The sequence below is a fragment of the Polyodon spathula genome, chromosome 24 (genome assembly GCF_017654505.1).
Source record: "Polyodon spathula isolate WHYD16114869_AA chromosome 24, ASM1765450v1, whole genome shotgun sequence".
NCBI classification, from domain to species: Eukaryota; Metazoa; Chordata; class Actinopteri; order Acipenseriformes; family Polyodontidae; genus Polyodon; species Polyodon spathula.
Window position 1 is genome coordinate 25,236,610 of NC_054557.1, and position 17,164 is coordinate 25,253,773.

General features: G+C 38.4%; 2 protein-coding genes and 1 pseudogene across 3 annotated transcripts in view; 1 reads left to right on the forward strand and 2 right to left on the reverse strand.

Moving 5' to 3' along the window:
- Positions 1-17,164, reverse strand: part of LOC121298975 (ras/Rap GTPase-activating protein SynGAP-like) — a 357,605-nt gene that overhangs the window by 166,000 nt on the left and 174,441 nt on the right. The window lies entirely within an intron of this gene.
- Positions 1-17,164, forward strand: part of LOC121298803 — a 90,672-nt pseudogene that overhangs the window by 64,423 nt on the left and 9,085 nt on the right.
- Positions 755-14,992, reverse strand: LOC121298815 (zinc finger protein 883-like). 2 transcript variants are annotated; one of them, XM_041226048.1, is made up of 3 exons: positions 14,839-14,992; positions 2,408-2,915; positions 755-2,145 (listed from the first exon to the last, which is right to left on the reverse strand). In XM_041226048.1, the coding sequence occupies exons 2-3, from the start codon at positions 2,886-2,888 to the stop codon at positions 1,016-1,018; spliced, it is 1,611 nt and encodes a 536-aa protein (XP_041081982.1). In that variant the 5' UTR covers positions 2,889-2,915; positions 14,839-14,992; the 3' UTR covers positions 755-1,015. The 2 variants fall into 2 exon arrangements, with proteins under 2 accessions (XP_041081982.1, XP_041081981.1); XM_041226047.1 differs by having other exon boundaries at positions 2,408-2,918.

The following is a 17,164-nucleotide window of genomic DNA, read 5'->3' on the forward strand; positions in this document are numbered from 1 at the left end:
GTAAGGTACTGCACGCAGGAAATAAAAATGTACATTATAAATATCATATGGGAGATATTGAAATTGGAGAAGGAATCTATGAAAAAGACCTAGGAGTTTTTGTTGACTCAGAAATGTCTTCATCTAGACAATGTGGGGAAGCTATAAAAAAGGCCAACAAGATGCTCGGATATATTGTGAAAAGTGTTGAATTTAAATCAAGGGAAGTAATGTTAAAACTGTACAATGCACTAGTAAGACCTCATCTTGAATATTGTGTTCAGTTCTGGTCACCTCGCTATAAAAAAGATATTGCTGCTCTAGAAAGAGTGCAAAGAAGAGCGACCAGAATTATTCCGGGCTTAAAAGGCATGTCATATGCAGACAGGCTAAAAGAATTGAATCTGTTCAGTCTTGAACAAAGAAGACTACGTGGCGACCTAATTCAAGCATTCAAAATTCTAAAAGGTATTGACAGTGTCGACGCAAGGGACTTTTTCAGCCTGAAAAAAGAAACAAGGACCAGGGGTCACAAATGGAGTTTAGAAAAAGGGGCATTCAGAACAGAAAATAGGAGGCACTTTTTTACACAGAGAATTGTGAGGGTCTGGAATCAACTCCCCAGTAATGTTGTTGAAGCTGACACCCTGGGATCCTTCAAGAAGCTGCTTGATGAGATTTTGGGATCAATAAGCTACTAACAACCAAACGAGCAAGATGGGCCGAATGGCCTCCTCTCGTTTGTAAACTTTCTTATGTTCTTATGTTCTTAATTTTCTGCACATTCCCGCTCCCGGGCACTGACTGCACTGACAGCCTGAGTTAAACTAACAGCAGAGAAGCCTCTTGTGACGTGTCTGCATCACCGCTCACTTTCAGACACAATCAGAGTCAAAGCCAGTTGAAGAGCATTTTCACCAGTTAAAAATGTATGCTTTTAAAAGAGTGATACACAAAACAACAATTACACAGGGATTCCTAATGCAAGCCTAACGTTTTTTTCTTCCTGAGTGAAACGTCCCATTGAACATAGTCTTTACGGTTCCTCTCCCCTGTGAATTTGCTGGTGTTTTTGAAAGCATTGTTTAAAATGGAAACTCTTTCCACAGTCAAAGCAGCAATACGGTTTCTCTGCTGTGTGAATTTGTTGGTGTCTTTTCAGGGCTCCAGACTGTATGAAACTCTTCCCACAGTAAGAGCAGCGATGTGGTTTCTCTCCTGTGTGAATTCGCTGGTGTTTTTTAAGGTCTCCCGAAAGACTGAAACTCTTTCCACAGTCAGAGCAGTAATACGGTTTCTCTCCTGTGTGAGTTCGCTGGTGTGAAACAAGGCTCTCTGACCGACTGAAACTCTTACCACAGTGAGAGCAGCGATACGGTTTCTCTCCTGTGTGAGTTTGCTGGTGTGTTTTGAGGTGTTGTGACCGAATGAAACTCTTACCACAGTTGGAGCAGTGATACGGTTTCTCGCCTCTGTGAATTCGCTGGTGTATGTCAAGGTTTCCCGACAGACGAAATCTCTTCCCACAGTCAGAGCAGTGATATGGTTTCTCTCCTGTGTGAATTCGCTGGTGATTTTTCATGCTTCCTGAATCTCTGAAACTCTTCCCACAGTCAGTGCAGCAATACGGTTTCTCTCCTGTGTGAATTCGCTGGTGATTTTTCATGCTTCCCGAATGTCTGAAACTCTTCCCACAGACCGAGCAGCGATATGGTTTCTCTCCTGTGTGAATTCGCTGGTGTATTTTCATGTCTCCTGACTGACTGAAGCTCTTATCACAGTAAGAGCAGCGATATGGTTTCTCTCCTGTGTGAATTCGCTGGTGTGAAACAAGGCTGCCTGTCTTATTGAATCTCTTCCTACATATAGAGCAGCGATACGGTTTCTCTCCTGTGTGAATTCGCTGGTGTATTTTCATGTCTCCTGACTGACTGAAACTCTTCCCACAGTCAGAGCACCGATACGGTTTCTCTCCTGTGTGAATTCGCTGGTGTGAAACAAGGCTGTATAACCGACTGAATCTCTTCCCACAGTCAGAGCACCGATATGGTTTCTCTTCTTTGTGAATTCGCTGGTGTATTTTTAAATGTCCTAACTGGGTGAAAGCTTTCCCACAGTCAGGACAATCTCCACAGCCTGCCCTCGCTTTAGCTGCTGGACTGGAACCTGGAAAATATGAACAGCAAAGATATACAGTACTTTAGTGTTTCTCCCTCTTTGTATAATATCCACCCCCAAAGCAATGGCAACATCATATCTGTATTTGAAGTTCACAAATATTGAATCCTATCTTAACCTAGCTGGAGTAGTACAGAAAACACAAACAGCTAGTAATGTAATCTACATGCTCCCTCCCTCCCTCTCATCCACACACTGGATATCACGTAACCTACATTGACAAATGTCACAGCTCATGGGAGTCACTCACCTGCTAGACTGCATTCTGAATGAGACTGCCTGTCTTCGTTTCCACCTGCTTGTGTGCTGTTGGGAGAGCTTTTCTCTCCAGCCCCTTGCTCTGTCACACAGATTCTCTCCAGCACCACACTACACTCCCGCAGGGGTACAGGCTCCACCTCAGGGATGTTTGGTTTCAAGTCCTCAGATTCTTCCTTCCATGGTTCCATGTGATCAAACTCTACTTCAGGGGGCTCCCGTTTAATATGGACAATTTCTAGCACCTCCTCTTGTTTAACAGGAAGGGATTCTTCTGTCTGGGGGATCTCCAATTCATTGTGCTCAGCTTTAATGTCAGAGACCTCTGGCTGACTGTTGTCACATTGCACCTCACAGAGCTCCTGTTTAATGGGGAGGGAAGCCATCCCAGAGAACTCCACTCTAATGGGGACAAGTTCAAGTTCAGGGAACTCCTCTTTAATCTGGACAGATTCCATCTTCACACTGTCCATGGCAGCACACAAGACTGTGCTTAGTAGCTGCTGGAAAAAAAGAGTATTTATTTAATTTAGATACAGTGCCATTAAGGCCATTCTAGGGGCTGACAAAATCTGGCCTGAATAGTAGGGGTGGCTTTAGCATTGAAGGGACATATAATTTCTTATAATAACTTTGTAATACCAGAGGATTGTACCTGTCTAGTCTGGATTGAAGAATGATGGATACAAGCTGGCAAGTTCAAGCAGATTTTAACTGCATCTCTGACTGGGAAGAGGCTTTCAAAGGACGCTGCGACAAGCTAGAGAGTATCCACAGGACAAAATAAAAATAGAAAATATCTGCACAGGACTGTACCGCATCAAAACTAGTCAAGAAAACCTTTCTGGACTGGCAGTTGCCAATCACAAAATGTTTATTTTCCACATTTTTTTCCCTTTGATATTAACCCTTAGTGGTCCATTTATTCAGCCCTGGTCAGGCGCGTCAGGTCCAATTTATTTTACAGGTTTAAAAGGCATTGAATCACAACAAGACACTCAGTACTGTATCTCCAGCCAAACCCCACCCCTTGTTCGCTGTATTTTTCACATACCTCTTTGTAGACATGCACACTGTTAATTCCTCTCCTGATCACATGTTTTATTACCAAACTCCTCAATAATCCTCAGAAATCTAGCGGCGGCTAGATTTGAAAATGTTATTTTGTATTGTCGGAAAAAGAAATGAAAACAGTATCTAAAAATCAGTTGTTTTTTTTTGTTTGTTTTTTTTTTAATTTTTTAAAACAACCCAAGGACAAACTTTTACCCACGGAGTTAAGCCTGGGACAAACAGACGGGCGTGGCACCACTGGGCATTTTCACTGTGCGATGCCTCTAGTCAGCACCTGGACACACAGGAGCGGCACCAGTGAGCATTTTCACTGTGTGATGCCACTAGTCAGCACCTGGACACACAGGAGCGGCACCAGTGAGCATTTTCACTGTGTGATGCCACTAGTCAGCACCTGGACACACAGAAGCGTTATGCACTGCGCGGTACAGTAGTTGTCAGTACCACACTATGTACTTGAATATAAATGTACATATATGGCCAAAAAGATTTGCATCACCTAATAGAATATTAGAAAACCTATATGAACATAATTTTGATATCTTATTTAACTAACATGCAATCTAAGAAACTACAAAATCTTCTCAAAAAGTATACTGGAAACTATAATGGTAGTACAGTATTTCATTGATTTGGAAATGCCATTTTTCAATTTTTGGAAAACTACAAAGCAATATGTAATTTAACTATGAAAACATAATTCTATAGCAAAAATTTTGGCCATAGCTGTAATGACCCCACATAATCTACTAAGTAAAAACAGTCATCTGTCATCTATATGCAGGTGTGAAACGTATTGTGGTCAAGTGGCTATTGCAGGTTGCAAGAAACAGTCCAAAGTCAGGATTAAAATGACAAGTAAGGATTTATTGCAACTCCATTGAAGAAATGTTGTCAGATTTACAAACACAGGAATAAACAATACAGCACTTCTCTGAACACACATCTATTCAGTCACTCCAGGCTCTCTGCAGTGTTCTCCTCAAATGAGCTCTCTCCAGGTTTATATTCCCACCCTTATCACTAGCCCCTCCCCGGGTCAATCCACTACACCAGGGCTTCTCAAACTCGGTCCTGGGACCCCCTACGGCTGCTGGTTTCATTCCAACCGAGCTCTCAGTTTCTTAACTATACCCTTAACTGAACTGATAGTGTGCTTAATTAGAGCTCTTGAACAGTTGCACAGTTCAAGTTAGCTGTAACATTTGATAAGTAACTTGTACTGCAACTATTTAAGAGCTGAAAACAACCAGAAATGGCTAACTAAGCACATTATCAGTTTAATTAAGGGTCTAGTTAAATCATTGAGAGCTTGGTTGGAATGAAAACCAGCAGACACAAGGGGTCCCCATGACTGAGTTTGAGAAGCCCTGCACTACACCTTTAGACCCAAAAGCATGGTTACAATAAGGGTGACATAACTGCATTACAATTAAGGCTGGGGTGATGCCTAATTTTTCACCATTGGTATATTGTTCTCCCAAACACATCAATTTATCAATGTTATGAAAGGGTAAAAAAAGAAAGAAAATCGCAGCAATACATGTGCACCACTGCTAGCAACGCTTAAAAACTATTATGCACATTACAGGGACTACATCTGTTTATGCATATAGTAATTAAAATAGATTACATTTTTATTTATTTTGTACCTTATGTGTGTTGATTTGTACTAATTGGGGGTCAACAATCCCCCCCAAAAAAAACAAACAAAAAAATTAAGTTGTTTAAATCCACAACAAGTCAAAGTAACAAATCAACCTTCTTTAAACTGCCTGGTAAGGGATGAGAAAAAAACGGGCAATAAGCCAGGGTGGCATTGTAGTGACGGTCAGCAAAAAAAAACACACACACAACCTTCTATGTTTGCAATAAATCCAAACGTTTTATTTATTTTTTGTTACACAATTACAGTATCTCCAGCCCATTTTAACAAAACATTAATTTAAAAATAAATAAATAACAAAAAAAACAGTACTAGTTGTTAACACAACAGTAGGTCTACTAGTGATATTTTATCATCTTTTCCAAATCTGTATGAAACATACATGGTTACTTCTGAAGAACAGTTTATACTTCATTCTGTTTTAAACAGTTAAAAATTGAATAATGTACACTTTTATTTTTAAGTAAAAAAATATATATTCTGCGGTTTACAAAACTGATGCTTTAGTTTAAGTCAGCAGTCACTTATGCAAAACTTGCACGTAAACAAACAAACCTCTTATCGTACTTTTTTTTTTTTTTTTTTTTTTACTGTGGTTTATAAAAGTCACTTATTTTAGACTGCATCAAGCCTTTTTTAGGTTAAACAAATCGACCCGTTCCATCAAGGTAAGCCATTTGTTTTTATCCATTACAGTGTCTCCAACTGTCCTTTGATTAACAGTATATGCCTCACTTAGGTGAGAAATCATTTGCGATGTTTTGCTGACTTGCTTTATTTTCAGATGCATACATGCAGGTTTTTTTCTTTTGCTCTGGTGTTAAATGCAGGGTCGACTCACCATGTTGTACTTTCTGTTTTGCTTTGGGAGCGGGAGTGTTGATGACATTAGTATTAGCGTTCAGCTAATAACTAATTAGTAAAGCGAGTAAAAGGTTAACTGCATAACTTTTTTGTTGGTTGTTTTAATTGATCATGATTATTTCGCTGGCGCTAGAATGAGGGAAACTACAATGCTTATTTTTACGTTTGCTTGGCTTGGGAAGTTGGCGGGTGGCGATATAACGGGTACAAATAGCCCTGTTTTTACACTGGTATAACGCGGGACAACTGTAACTTTAAATGTTATCACGGTCCACCACAGTTTAGTAACAAGAGTGTTGTCCATCACTTATGTTTGAATTGTGTTAATGAACATGGTAGTGTCCACATTTTGTTTTAATGTAAGCGATGACTGGCACTTTCGTACAATCTGCCCAGCATTACTGAATGCCTGCTCACTAGGGACTGGCATTGTCGGGATGCTTAATACTTCTGACCAAAGACACAACTTTTGGAACGATTTTGGTTGTTTTTCTTCATTTTTTACTCAGGGGTAGTTCAAATGAATAAATGCAGATTTTTTAAAATATGTTGTAGGGTGCCATCTCATTAAATGGTCATACAGACTAGTTGTGTTATCAAAATATCCCAAACATTACTTTTTTTATTTTTTTAAAAAAAAAAAATTTAATTTTCTTTCTTGCCACCTTACTTCAGAAAATAATTGCCAAACAAACATTGGAAGGCATTGTAGCTCGGTCGATGCAGTAGTTGTAATTCTAGCACAATGCTCTTAACTTGCTCTGTAAGACTCCTGCACAGATGCAGTCCCATCAGTAAACACTCACAAGGGGCGAGGCAGGGGGGAGAAGGTGAGCTCAATCTCATGCAGATTCAGTGAGGCAGACCCGAGGGAAACAGAACTTAATGCAAAAAATAAATTGCTGATTATAAATTAAAAAACAAAAACTTCCTTTGCTTAAACCCCTTTACACAACAACAATGCACAGACTTGTCCAGCGATTGTTGTCAAACGGTAAATAAATGACAGATAAATCAATGCATCACGCTCAGCCTTAATTACAATCACTGTAAAACTTCAATCAAAACGCCTCTGGTTTATTTACAACATTTGCCAGCAGACCTGGCGCGTACTGGAGACCGGCAATTATTTGAGACCGACGTTTATATTAGATCACTAGCTTCACATGCTTCTGTGGTCATTGAGAAGCCGCTAACACACAGCATCGTAGCAACATCGTAACTCAATTTAAACATCCCAGCAACTTTGTTAAAATGTTGTGTGTCAATGGGAACTAAATAACAGTTTTGTTTTAGAACAAAGTTATATTTGTCAGTACACCCTCTAGTATAAAGCAAAAGTATACAGTCTTATTATACGCACTGGTTAACAAGGATACGGTATGTAAAACGTTGGAAAATGAACAAGCAGAAATACAAATTTGTACTTAAAAAGTGAATTACATGTACCATTATTATTATTATTATTATTATTATTATTATTCAGTTAAATCCACTAAAAGACGGCCCTGTAGACTGTGGTGGAAAAATTACAATGTTGCTACTGCTATGATTGTTTAGGGTTTGCATGCTCAGGTTTAAATGCTATTACGGGTTATAAGATTTAAGTATCATATAATAATAATGTATCATTGTGGAAGGGGTGTGGGTAATTCACTGACCAGGAGACAGACAGGTGTAACTGAAAACACCACACAGGTGCCCAGTTTTACTTCAGGGGCACGCTGGGTTTCTTTAGCCTGCAGAGGGCGCTGTTGGTCCGTGGTCTGCTTACCAACTATGGTAAACAGAACCACGGGAATACCAAGCAAGGGTAAACAGTTCAGACGCACTCGCAGGTGCTTCAAAACAATACTGCAAAAATCGAAGGCACAAAGAAACAGGAAAAATAAAACAATAACAAAACTACAAAGAAAAGGTGCTGCACTTTGCATCAATATCCCGGTCGCCGCTGCCCGTGTGACCCAGATCACCGTCCTAAGCTGCCGGCTACCTAGCCTGCTCAGCTATCCTTATTCAGGGATCTGCCCAAGGGTTCCCCTCCCTCACTGTCTCGCTCTGAACCTCCGTTCCGTTCAGTCGTGGACCAGCGTTTCCGCGCACTCTGCGCGTTTAAAAGGGCAGACCTGAGGAAACAACAGAGCGTTAATTTATAGGGCTAACAATCTCCCAAGACGCGCCTCTCAGCCATTCAGAGAGGGGGAAAGTCCACACACCCACTTTCCCACCTCCCCGTGTCATTGCCATGACTCACAGACGGTTGTTGGACGACTGCCGCCCTCTTCCTGCAGCCCTGTGAACGCGCCAGCAGAGTCAGCACAGATCTCTCCCTGCTACAATCATGTACTGGTAATTGTTATTGTACATACTTCCTCTTTCTTGCTGCAGGGCAAGAGCCCATATAAGGGATTGAAAGATACTGACTACTAGTGTGGTGGGAAAATTACATTTTATGCAATTTATGTACTAACCTCTGAGCTGTCTGTACATGAGTTTGCTTAGCCTGTGTGACTTAAAAGGGATCATAGCAATGTAATAAGAAGTCTTATAATGTTTAAAATTATGAAATACACTTTTAGTAGTCTAGACACTTCTCTCCCCATTTTAACCTTCACCTACATCCTGTTATTGCTAAGTGAAGAGGGTTTAAGTTAGGATAGGAATGCCCAAATATAGTCATGCTTTTCTTCTCTTTCTGTAACTGCAAGAAGCCTACGTGACAAGACAGAGATGGTCATGGTATCAGAACTGCTTGCTAGAACCATAATAAGTAACAATACAGTAATTGTATTTGATTATGCTTTTATTTCTAACCTATTACTTCTCTTCGTCTGCTGAAAAGCAGGTGGCTCATATACCAGTTGGAAAGATACTATGAGCTGAAACCGTTGGCAACCGCAAACCACATCAGTGAAATTTCAAAGAAATGTCACTGTTTTAATAGAATAAGATGCTAGCAGGAGCTTTCCGTGGCACTTCATAAGAAATGTCACCAACCCTCTTTTGTTTCAGGGGGGGTTTGTAATTTAAATAAGTTGATATGATTGGTCTCATGTTAATCTTCCGAGTCTGCTAATCTGCTAATATTGAGTTAAGCTTCTGTGATTGGCTCGCAATAACTGTAGGTTACAAGGTATATATTATGCTTACAAGCTCTGCGGAGCTCAGAACTTTGCTCGGTTTCCTAACAGCTGCGTGTTGAGATCGTTCTCTAGTTAATTATATTATAATTCTATTAAACTTATTTACTCAATCTTGCCTGTTCACTGAGTCTCTGTCCTACAGAAGTTTAAAGTGTAAACTTCCACCACACTAGCTAGAAAGAGGAAGTTCTCTTTATTTAGCAACCGCAAGCTGCACCTGTGACACTTCACAGAAATGTCACCGACTTATTCTAAGTAAGTATAATTTTAGGATGTTTGCAATTTAGATAAGTTGTTATTGTTGCATATGATTGGTCTCATCTTAATCTTCCAAGCTGTTGCTATCCAACGTATACTGAGTTAAGCTTCTGTGATTGGCTGACAATAACTGTAGGTTACAAGGTATATATTATGCTTACTGACTGCGAAATCAGAACATTACTAGGTTTCCTAACACTTGTGTGCGTTCTCAGGTTTGACTGTCTCACCGAGGCTCTTTCAGAAGTTGAGTGACAAACTTCCATCACAAGATATCAGAAAACACACATGTAGGCTACACTTACAGCACAATAATAACAACAACAACAACAACAACAACAACAATACAAACTTCTAAAATGTTTAACAATAAAAGCAATAAGTATCATTATTAGAAATGATGTATTGTTTATCCTCAAACTTGTACACTGTTAATACAACAAAACAAGTTAAAATACACCAAGAGGTTTGTATCTGGCCTACTATCGGCACGCTTAATTATCAAAACTTTTAATAACGTAACTGCATTAAACAAATACGCATTACATGAAGGCCTATCTTAAATTATGGTTTCTATTATTGGAATTTATTAACCCTGAGAGTCACTTTGATCGCTGTCACTTCATTACGCTCAAGCTCCTCCTCAGCTTCAATGGCAATGACAGAGACCCTTATTTATTTACAAGATTTGCCAGCAGACCCAGCGTGTATTGGAGACAGGCGTTTACTTCAGACTTGGCAATTATTTAAAGTTTTACGGATATTAAATGCGAGGACTCTTCCACTTGGTAATTAATGATACATGAATATCACACTCATATTAATGCGATATCACAGTTAACACCCCCACCTAATGAAACACTTCCCCCCCACACTGCCTGTCAATGAGCGTGCTCCGGTCCGTAACCAGCAGTACGGCTCGCTCGCGCATGCACTTCCCAACTTGCCGGCAAGATTGCAAACCAAAACATGTTTTAAAAATATTCACAAAACATTCAGAATGCCAAACTTCATCACTTCAATACAAAGTATTAATTGTGGTGGCCGTTTTCAAACCCCCCCCCCCCCCCCCCCCCCCCCCCCAGTTTTGTTTTTACACAGGAGAATGATGTCAAAGTGCAGTTTAGTCTCTTAATTAAATGATATATTTGCCTTTCCACTTTCACAATATCTGTTATTCTTTTATATGTTTACATTACTTATTTGAAACAGACAATATTAAAAGAGAATGTCTCTGTCACATCCTCTTATACTTTCAGGTAAATATCACAGTCATGGTGTGTATCTTAGATCACACCGTCACAAGGTGCGTGAAATCAGCAATCTGAGTTTAACAAAGAAACATACAATACATTGCTGATAGCAAGTAGCCTACTACTAAAGTGTTAGAAAACACTATCCTTTTACAGCCAGTTACTTAGTAAAAATAGTAGTAAACTACAGAAATAATCATTTTAAAAAGGCATGAAGGATCCTTATCAGGGGCAATGCGTAAAATACAGACTTGCCTGACCTTTTATGCTTGGACACCTCCGTAGACAACAGTTTCATTCATGATTTTTCCTGGTAAGCACGTGTTGTCAGTACTTGGCTGTGACTGGTTAATCCACCGATTCGATTTGAGCGGTATCGCTCAGCGGTATTGTCCCGCGCTGATCTGTCCAACACCATATGAAAGCAACAGTAGCGGTACAGGCAGCAAAATGCATGCGCGCCGCACCTGTCTGTCCCCGGCTTTACACACAGAGTCACCCATTAAGCAGAGTGGAAAAGAGGTCAAGATTAACAAAAATTAACTTGTGCAGAATAAGATGTTAAAATATGTATGTTGTATAATGTTCCATTTATTCTTGTTACAATCTGTGCAGTTATAAATGAGATTATGTGCAACAATGCAAGTACTTATCATAAGTGTGTTTTCACATTATTTTAGTTTCTGTAATGCAGGTAGCTTTTGTTATTGCCTTTTGCTACCATATTCATAAAAATATTAACTGCATTTATCTTGCACGATGTGAGATTCCTAAAAGAAATATAGCAGTTGATTTAGAATAAATAAGTAACTTAGGATTTTCTTAACTGTTTAAATTGTGCACTACAGAAGTATCAAGGCTTGCCAGGATGTTTTGTTGTTTGTCTATTTTATCACCACCCCATTGGAAATTTGACAAATAGCACCCTGGTTATGAAGTTACATTAGTTTTATGCCTCTACAATACCTACTTTTATTTATCTTTAAAATCAAAATGCTTCAAAATCTGTTTTCATTTCAAAATGTATTCTGACAAACCATTGGGTTCAAACTGCCAGTCAGGATAATGAGAAAAAAAGATGGATACAAAGTTTGAAATAAAACAGCAAATAAGTCTTTAAATCGTTGGCTGCGTAACTGACTTTCATCAAGTGGTTGTAGAAACTGAAATGCATTTATTAATATAAATTGTCATGTTTTATTTTCAATACTAAAATGGTTTAATATTCGTAGTCTGCATGTTATTTAGTACACTGATTTTTTATTTACTTATTTTTACAGACACTCATCAAAATCTTAATTTATATAAATAAAGCAACAAGCAGTGCCATGGCTGAGTTAGCGCTGAATATGCATCTCCTTACTCCTCATCTTTCTCTAGCTGTACCTAAAAATATATAGAGGGCTCCTGGTTTTTTGTGTTTTCACGCAATGTTGAAGTTGTCTTCTTATTTGGCCAGCTTCTTATTCACATCCAGCAAATGTAACACAAACTGAATAAGTAACTGGGGTATTTGAGGGGTTAAACAGCTTTGGGCTACTTATTTCAAAGTTGATTCTCACAGAAGGGTAACCCCTCTATGTCACTCATGGGCCAAAAACAGATTTTGATACAGGCAGTCAATAAACTAGATTAAATATAAAAACATTGTTACCTTATTTTCATTTGATTTTCCAGGCTGCTTTTCAGATTGAACGCATTTCAAAAGATTAGTTATACTAAATCATACATTTATAAAAATTAACTTTATGCCCACAACTCTGCCATAAAATACATACAACTAACCACAACAGTAAATAGGAATCACTTCATTATGATTGTTTTTTCATTAACCCAAGGATGTTTAGTGTTTTATAATACTTTCTTTTTAAAACAACCCATCAGTAAGAAGTCCTCTTGTCCTCTGACTTTTAGGATTTGTTTATACAATATGATGGGTGACAATGCTCCAGAAACTTACTTAAGCGCTGCATATTTTTAAAGATGTACACAAACATTGGCAACATATCTGGGGCCTAGTTGTTTTACAAGGTGCAGGCAAACTACCGATAATACCTTACTGCAGGAGTTCCCAATGGGGGGCCGCGGGGAGCAATGCTGATAATACCTTATTGCAGGAGTTCCCAATGGGGGGCCGCGGGAGCAATGGTATTCCATGTATGTATTTATTTATTTTCTAACAGTGAAAATCAAATAGTGTAACGGCATTATTGGCGGACTGTGAATCAATGCAGAAAGTCACAAATCAGAGCTTACAGATTGCCTACCTGTAGGCAGGATGTAGAGTGAGAGCTCTGACAATAGGCCAGTGTTACGATCATGTGATTGCTCTGCTGGCAGACGTAAACAGTGTGTTCAGGATTCATAACATTACAATATGTCAAATCCACTACCAAAGAACACATTTTACAAAGTTTAAAGAACAAAAAAAGGCAGCCGCAGGAGTTTGAATGCATGTGCACCGTGGGCTGAGTTTTGAGGAATGGGTTTGTTCCTTGTAGAAATGTTTTCATACTAACTTTTGTAATTACATTGATGCTATTAGTACATTGTTGTGACTAATTAGCTACTAATATTTAAAGTACTTTGATATATGTTTCATAATTAATTAAATCAAGTTATTAATCCAACTGATAAATCTTGTTACATATGGTTAATTGATTTATTAATGTTTGGATATACTGCTATTTTATTGATTACTGGGTCATTCACAGTCATCTTAAAATAACACTAGAATCTGTTTTGTTGGAAAATAATAATACAATTTTGACATTCAAATTTCGCTGCAGACGGATTTATTTTCATGTTTTCTTTCAGTTAAGTCGCGTAGCAGCGCTTTGCAATCTTTTTTTGTATGGGGTTTCAGCCAACTGAATGTGATTTTCCAAGTTGTATTTGGCTGTACAGAGTAGTGTCAAAAAAAATAACTATTGTGCGCATTCCTCATTTTTGTACATCACCGTTCAGCGCGGGCATTTTAGTTACACAGTGTTCAGCAATTAGGATTTAAGAGTTATGTTTTTGTGCACGTTGTACTGGTTTTACTCAAAGTGATTCCTGTGCAGGTATTTATGAATAATAATAATAATAATAATAATAATAATAATAATAATAATAATAATAATAGCACTTTTCATATTTGACCACCACCATTTAAGATTTTACAAATGGTTATTTTTCTTGGTCATCAAACAAGAAAGAAGTGCATGTCTTATTATTCCAAGGAGGCTGTGTGGTCCAGTGGTTAAAGAAACAGACTTGTGACCAGGAGGTACCCAGTTCAAATCCCAGCTCAGCCACTGACTCGTGGATTTGATCCCAAGCAAGTCACTTAACCTCCTTGTGTTCTATCGTCGATGCATAATTCACACATCCTAGTCTCCTATCTTCTATATCTTTGTAATGGTGGTACACTATGAAAAGGGGTATATAAAATATTATTATTATAACCAAGTGCTTTACAGAGGTAGGCTGTGAACTGTGCATTATATGCAGGCTCATCTCAGGATGGAACACAAGCTCAGTCAGAGAGGTGGGATTTGAACCGGTAACTTTTCTGGTTACAAGCACTGGACGTTAACCACTAGACCACACAGACTCTTCTTATTTGATGACCAAGAAAAATAATAGCATTTCAAAAATTTTAAATTATATAAAAAATACCTAATTTAAAGTTTTGATAAACGTACGTTTAGCTTAGTGTTTCAATGTTTTCTTTTTTTGGGTGTGATTTCCATCTTTCACAGTGTGTATTCAAATGAATAAAGGACCGTTTAGATTAAGTTCTTTAAAACGTTACAGGTTTAAACATATAAAATGTTTATAATTTGACATTTTCCCAAGGAGTGCCAATGTGTGCCGCAGTGCCTAATGCAGCTGAACACGTGGGCCTTAGGTAATAAATAAATAAATAAATAAAAATTGGGACCCCCTGCCATACAGGTTTACACTGATCAACGAGGCAGTCAACAAACTACATTAAAACATAAGAACATCGTTACACTATTTTCGATTCATTTCCCCGAAGCCTTTTTTGAGTTAATTTGTTACATTTTAAATTGAATCGGTCTTGTCGATGCCGCCATGCCGTGTTCATTAGCAAAGGGTCTGATATACCTGTGCGTCGCAAACAACTAAACTTAAATTTCAACAAAATGTTACTTACTTGTTTTTATCGTCCACGCCTTGCAAAAAAAACTTACAATGTCGTTATGTGTTATTACTGCTGTTCTTCGTCTTCTTTATTATCATAAGCTGTTTGGAGAAAAACACAATGTGTCTATGAAACGACTACAGGCTCAATCACCCGTCACATGACAGGGTTGCATTCTGCACAGCGTTGCCAACTATTGATTACAAAACCCACCCACTTTTTCCTGAAAATCTGCCCAATCAGGAGCGTAAATTGTGACATCACACTCACATCTGATGTTCCCCATTGTAACAAATAGCAACCAGACTATTTGCAATTGCAACTTTTTTGTGTTTTATTCCCAGGGATCCAAGGAATCTGCTTGCTGCGGCGTAACGCGGAAAAACACAGATTTTCTATGCTGTCGAAGAATTTTTATTTTTACACTTGCAAAAACCAAGCAAGGCTTTTTTTGGTTATTTAGTAACTGTAGCCCTGCTGCAAATTTGCGCTATTCCTTTAAATAAAAATGTTGTATTTCTCGTAACATAGTTAGAATGCACCAGAATCACATTTATTAGCTTGCTACACCTAAACACAATTCTATTGGACAGATTTCCTCTCTGAACCAATTAGCCAACAGGCAGTGGAATTTGGGGGTGGGACTTAGCATTTTGATTGGGTTTGTGCGAGAGGGAGAGAGAAGGAACTGACGCAACGTGAGGAAAAGTTTTATAGTAAAATAAATATTATCTGAACGATATATTTTGTACTTTATTAGCAAGTATAAGAGGCTAATATATTTCAGTAAACCAAACGTTTGCTGTAGACGGTCGACATTTTATGGTATAGTCTTTTTTGTTTATTATTAATGTACTTTTCTGCTGGCGTCTGGAACTGCTGCTGAGACCCAGATAGCACTCGGGGTGACCAGGAGAAATCCCCGAGTACCTCTGGCCACGTTAGAAAAGAAGAATTTTTCAGCTGTAGTTGTGTTTGTTGTTTCCTTCTACGAACTTACCTTGGAAGCAAGAAACGGAACTGTGTCGCTGGTCGTGCGTACTGCTTGCATTCAAAAAAAAAAAAAAAAAAAAAAAAAAAAACCGTTTTTTGAAAATATAATTTTGTTGCTTATTTGGCATAAATAAGTGAAGGGGCATTTAGTTTTTTTTTTTTTCTATTATTGCCGCTACGTACCCGAGCGACGGTTCAGGCCTGCAACGTGACGTGTGTGCATGTGTGTAGTAGTGCAAGAGTTTAATTACACTATGTAACACAATTTTTGTTCTTGGGTAGTAAGTATTATTTCCTAATTGCTTATGCCTCAAAAGTATAGAACATGGCTATTATTCCCCACAAACTTTGCTTTTGTGACCAGGACAGTGATATTTCAAAATATCACTATTTCCAATGGGAAAATGGGCAAATGTGTGTCTTTTCGTTCACATAAAGTCCGAAAAAACAACGTGTGAATCGAAATTAACATGTATTTATACTAAAGTAATACAAAGATGACTACAAAAGATTTAGAAGTGAGTAGTTTTTCGAGATTTACAATTATACTGTATTTACTTTATTTATTATTTATTTCTGACTTTATGTGAACGAAAAGACACACATCTCAGCTTCTGTTTGCTTATTACTACCACTAACTAAACAGTAGATTCTATAAGCTTAAAACTATGTTTCGGTTCAACCGATCGCAAAAGATACATGCGAGTCCACACTTATGAAGACACATTTTTGCAAATCGAAGGTACGCCCAATGCACTAATGCCTGGCACAGAACTAAAAATAAATGTGCATTAATGGCTATGATTTTATAAAACAGATTAGGCCTGCCTGCACTGCTTGCTGCATAACTGCCTTCAGTGTCGTGCGTTTTCTGTGCGGTCAGGGCTTCTCTGTGGATCATGCAGTGTGTCTATTTAGCACGGGGATCTGCTTGCTGAACTCGTGTAACCAAACTGCTATGTTTTCCCTTCATGGATTGAGCTCTGTCACTGCAAATCCCAATTCATACCACCTTTGTGAACAAAATTATCTACCACTGCAAATATCTATTAACCGGTTGTGCGATTTGGAAGGGGTTGACAAAAAAACAAATTCTTCCAGAAATGATGTTTTAGGCACAGATCTAACGTAAACAAACAATTGTGCAGCTGCAGGGATATCAGTTGTCTCAAATTGAATAGCATAGAATTGGCTTGTCTTAATGCAATTCAACACTTGATCTTTCACATCAGGGGCAAGTTCTGAAATTCGGCAACTCGCTTTATTTTACAATGCAATGGCACCATCCTGCATAGCAGAGCTTTCCCCAAGCATAACAGAAACAAACATCATTTGCTGCTGGTAA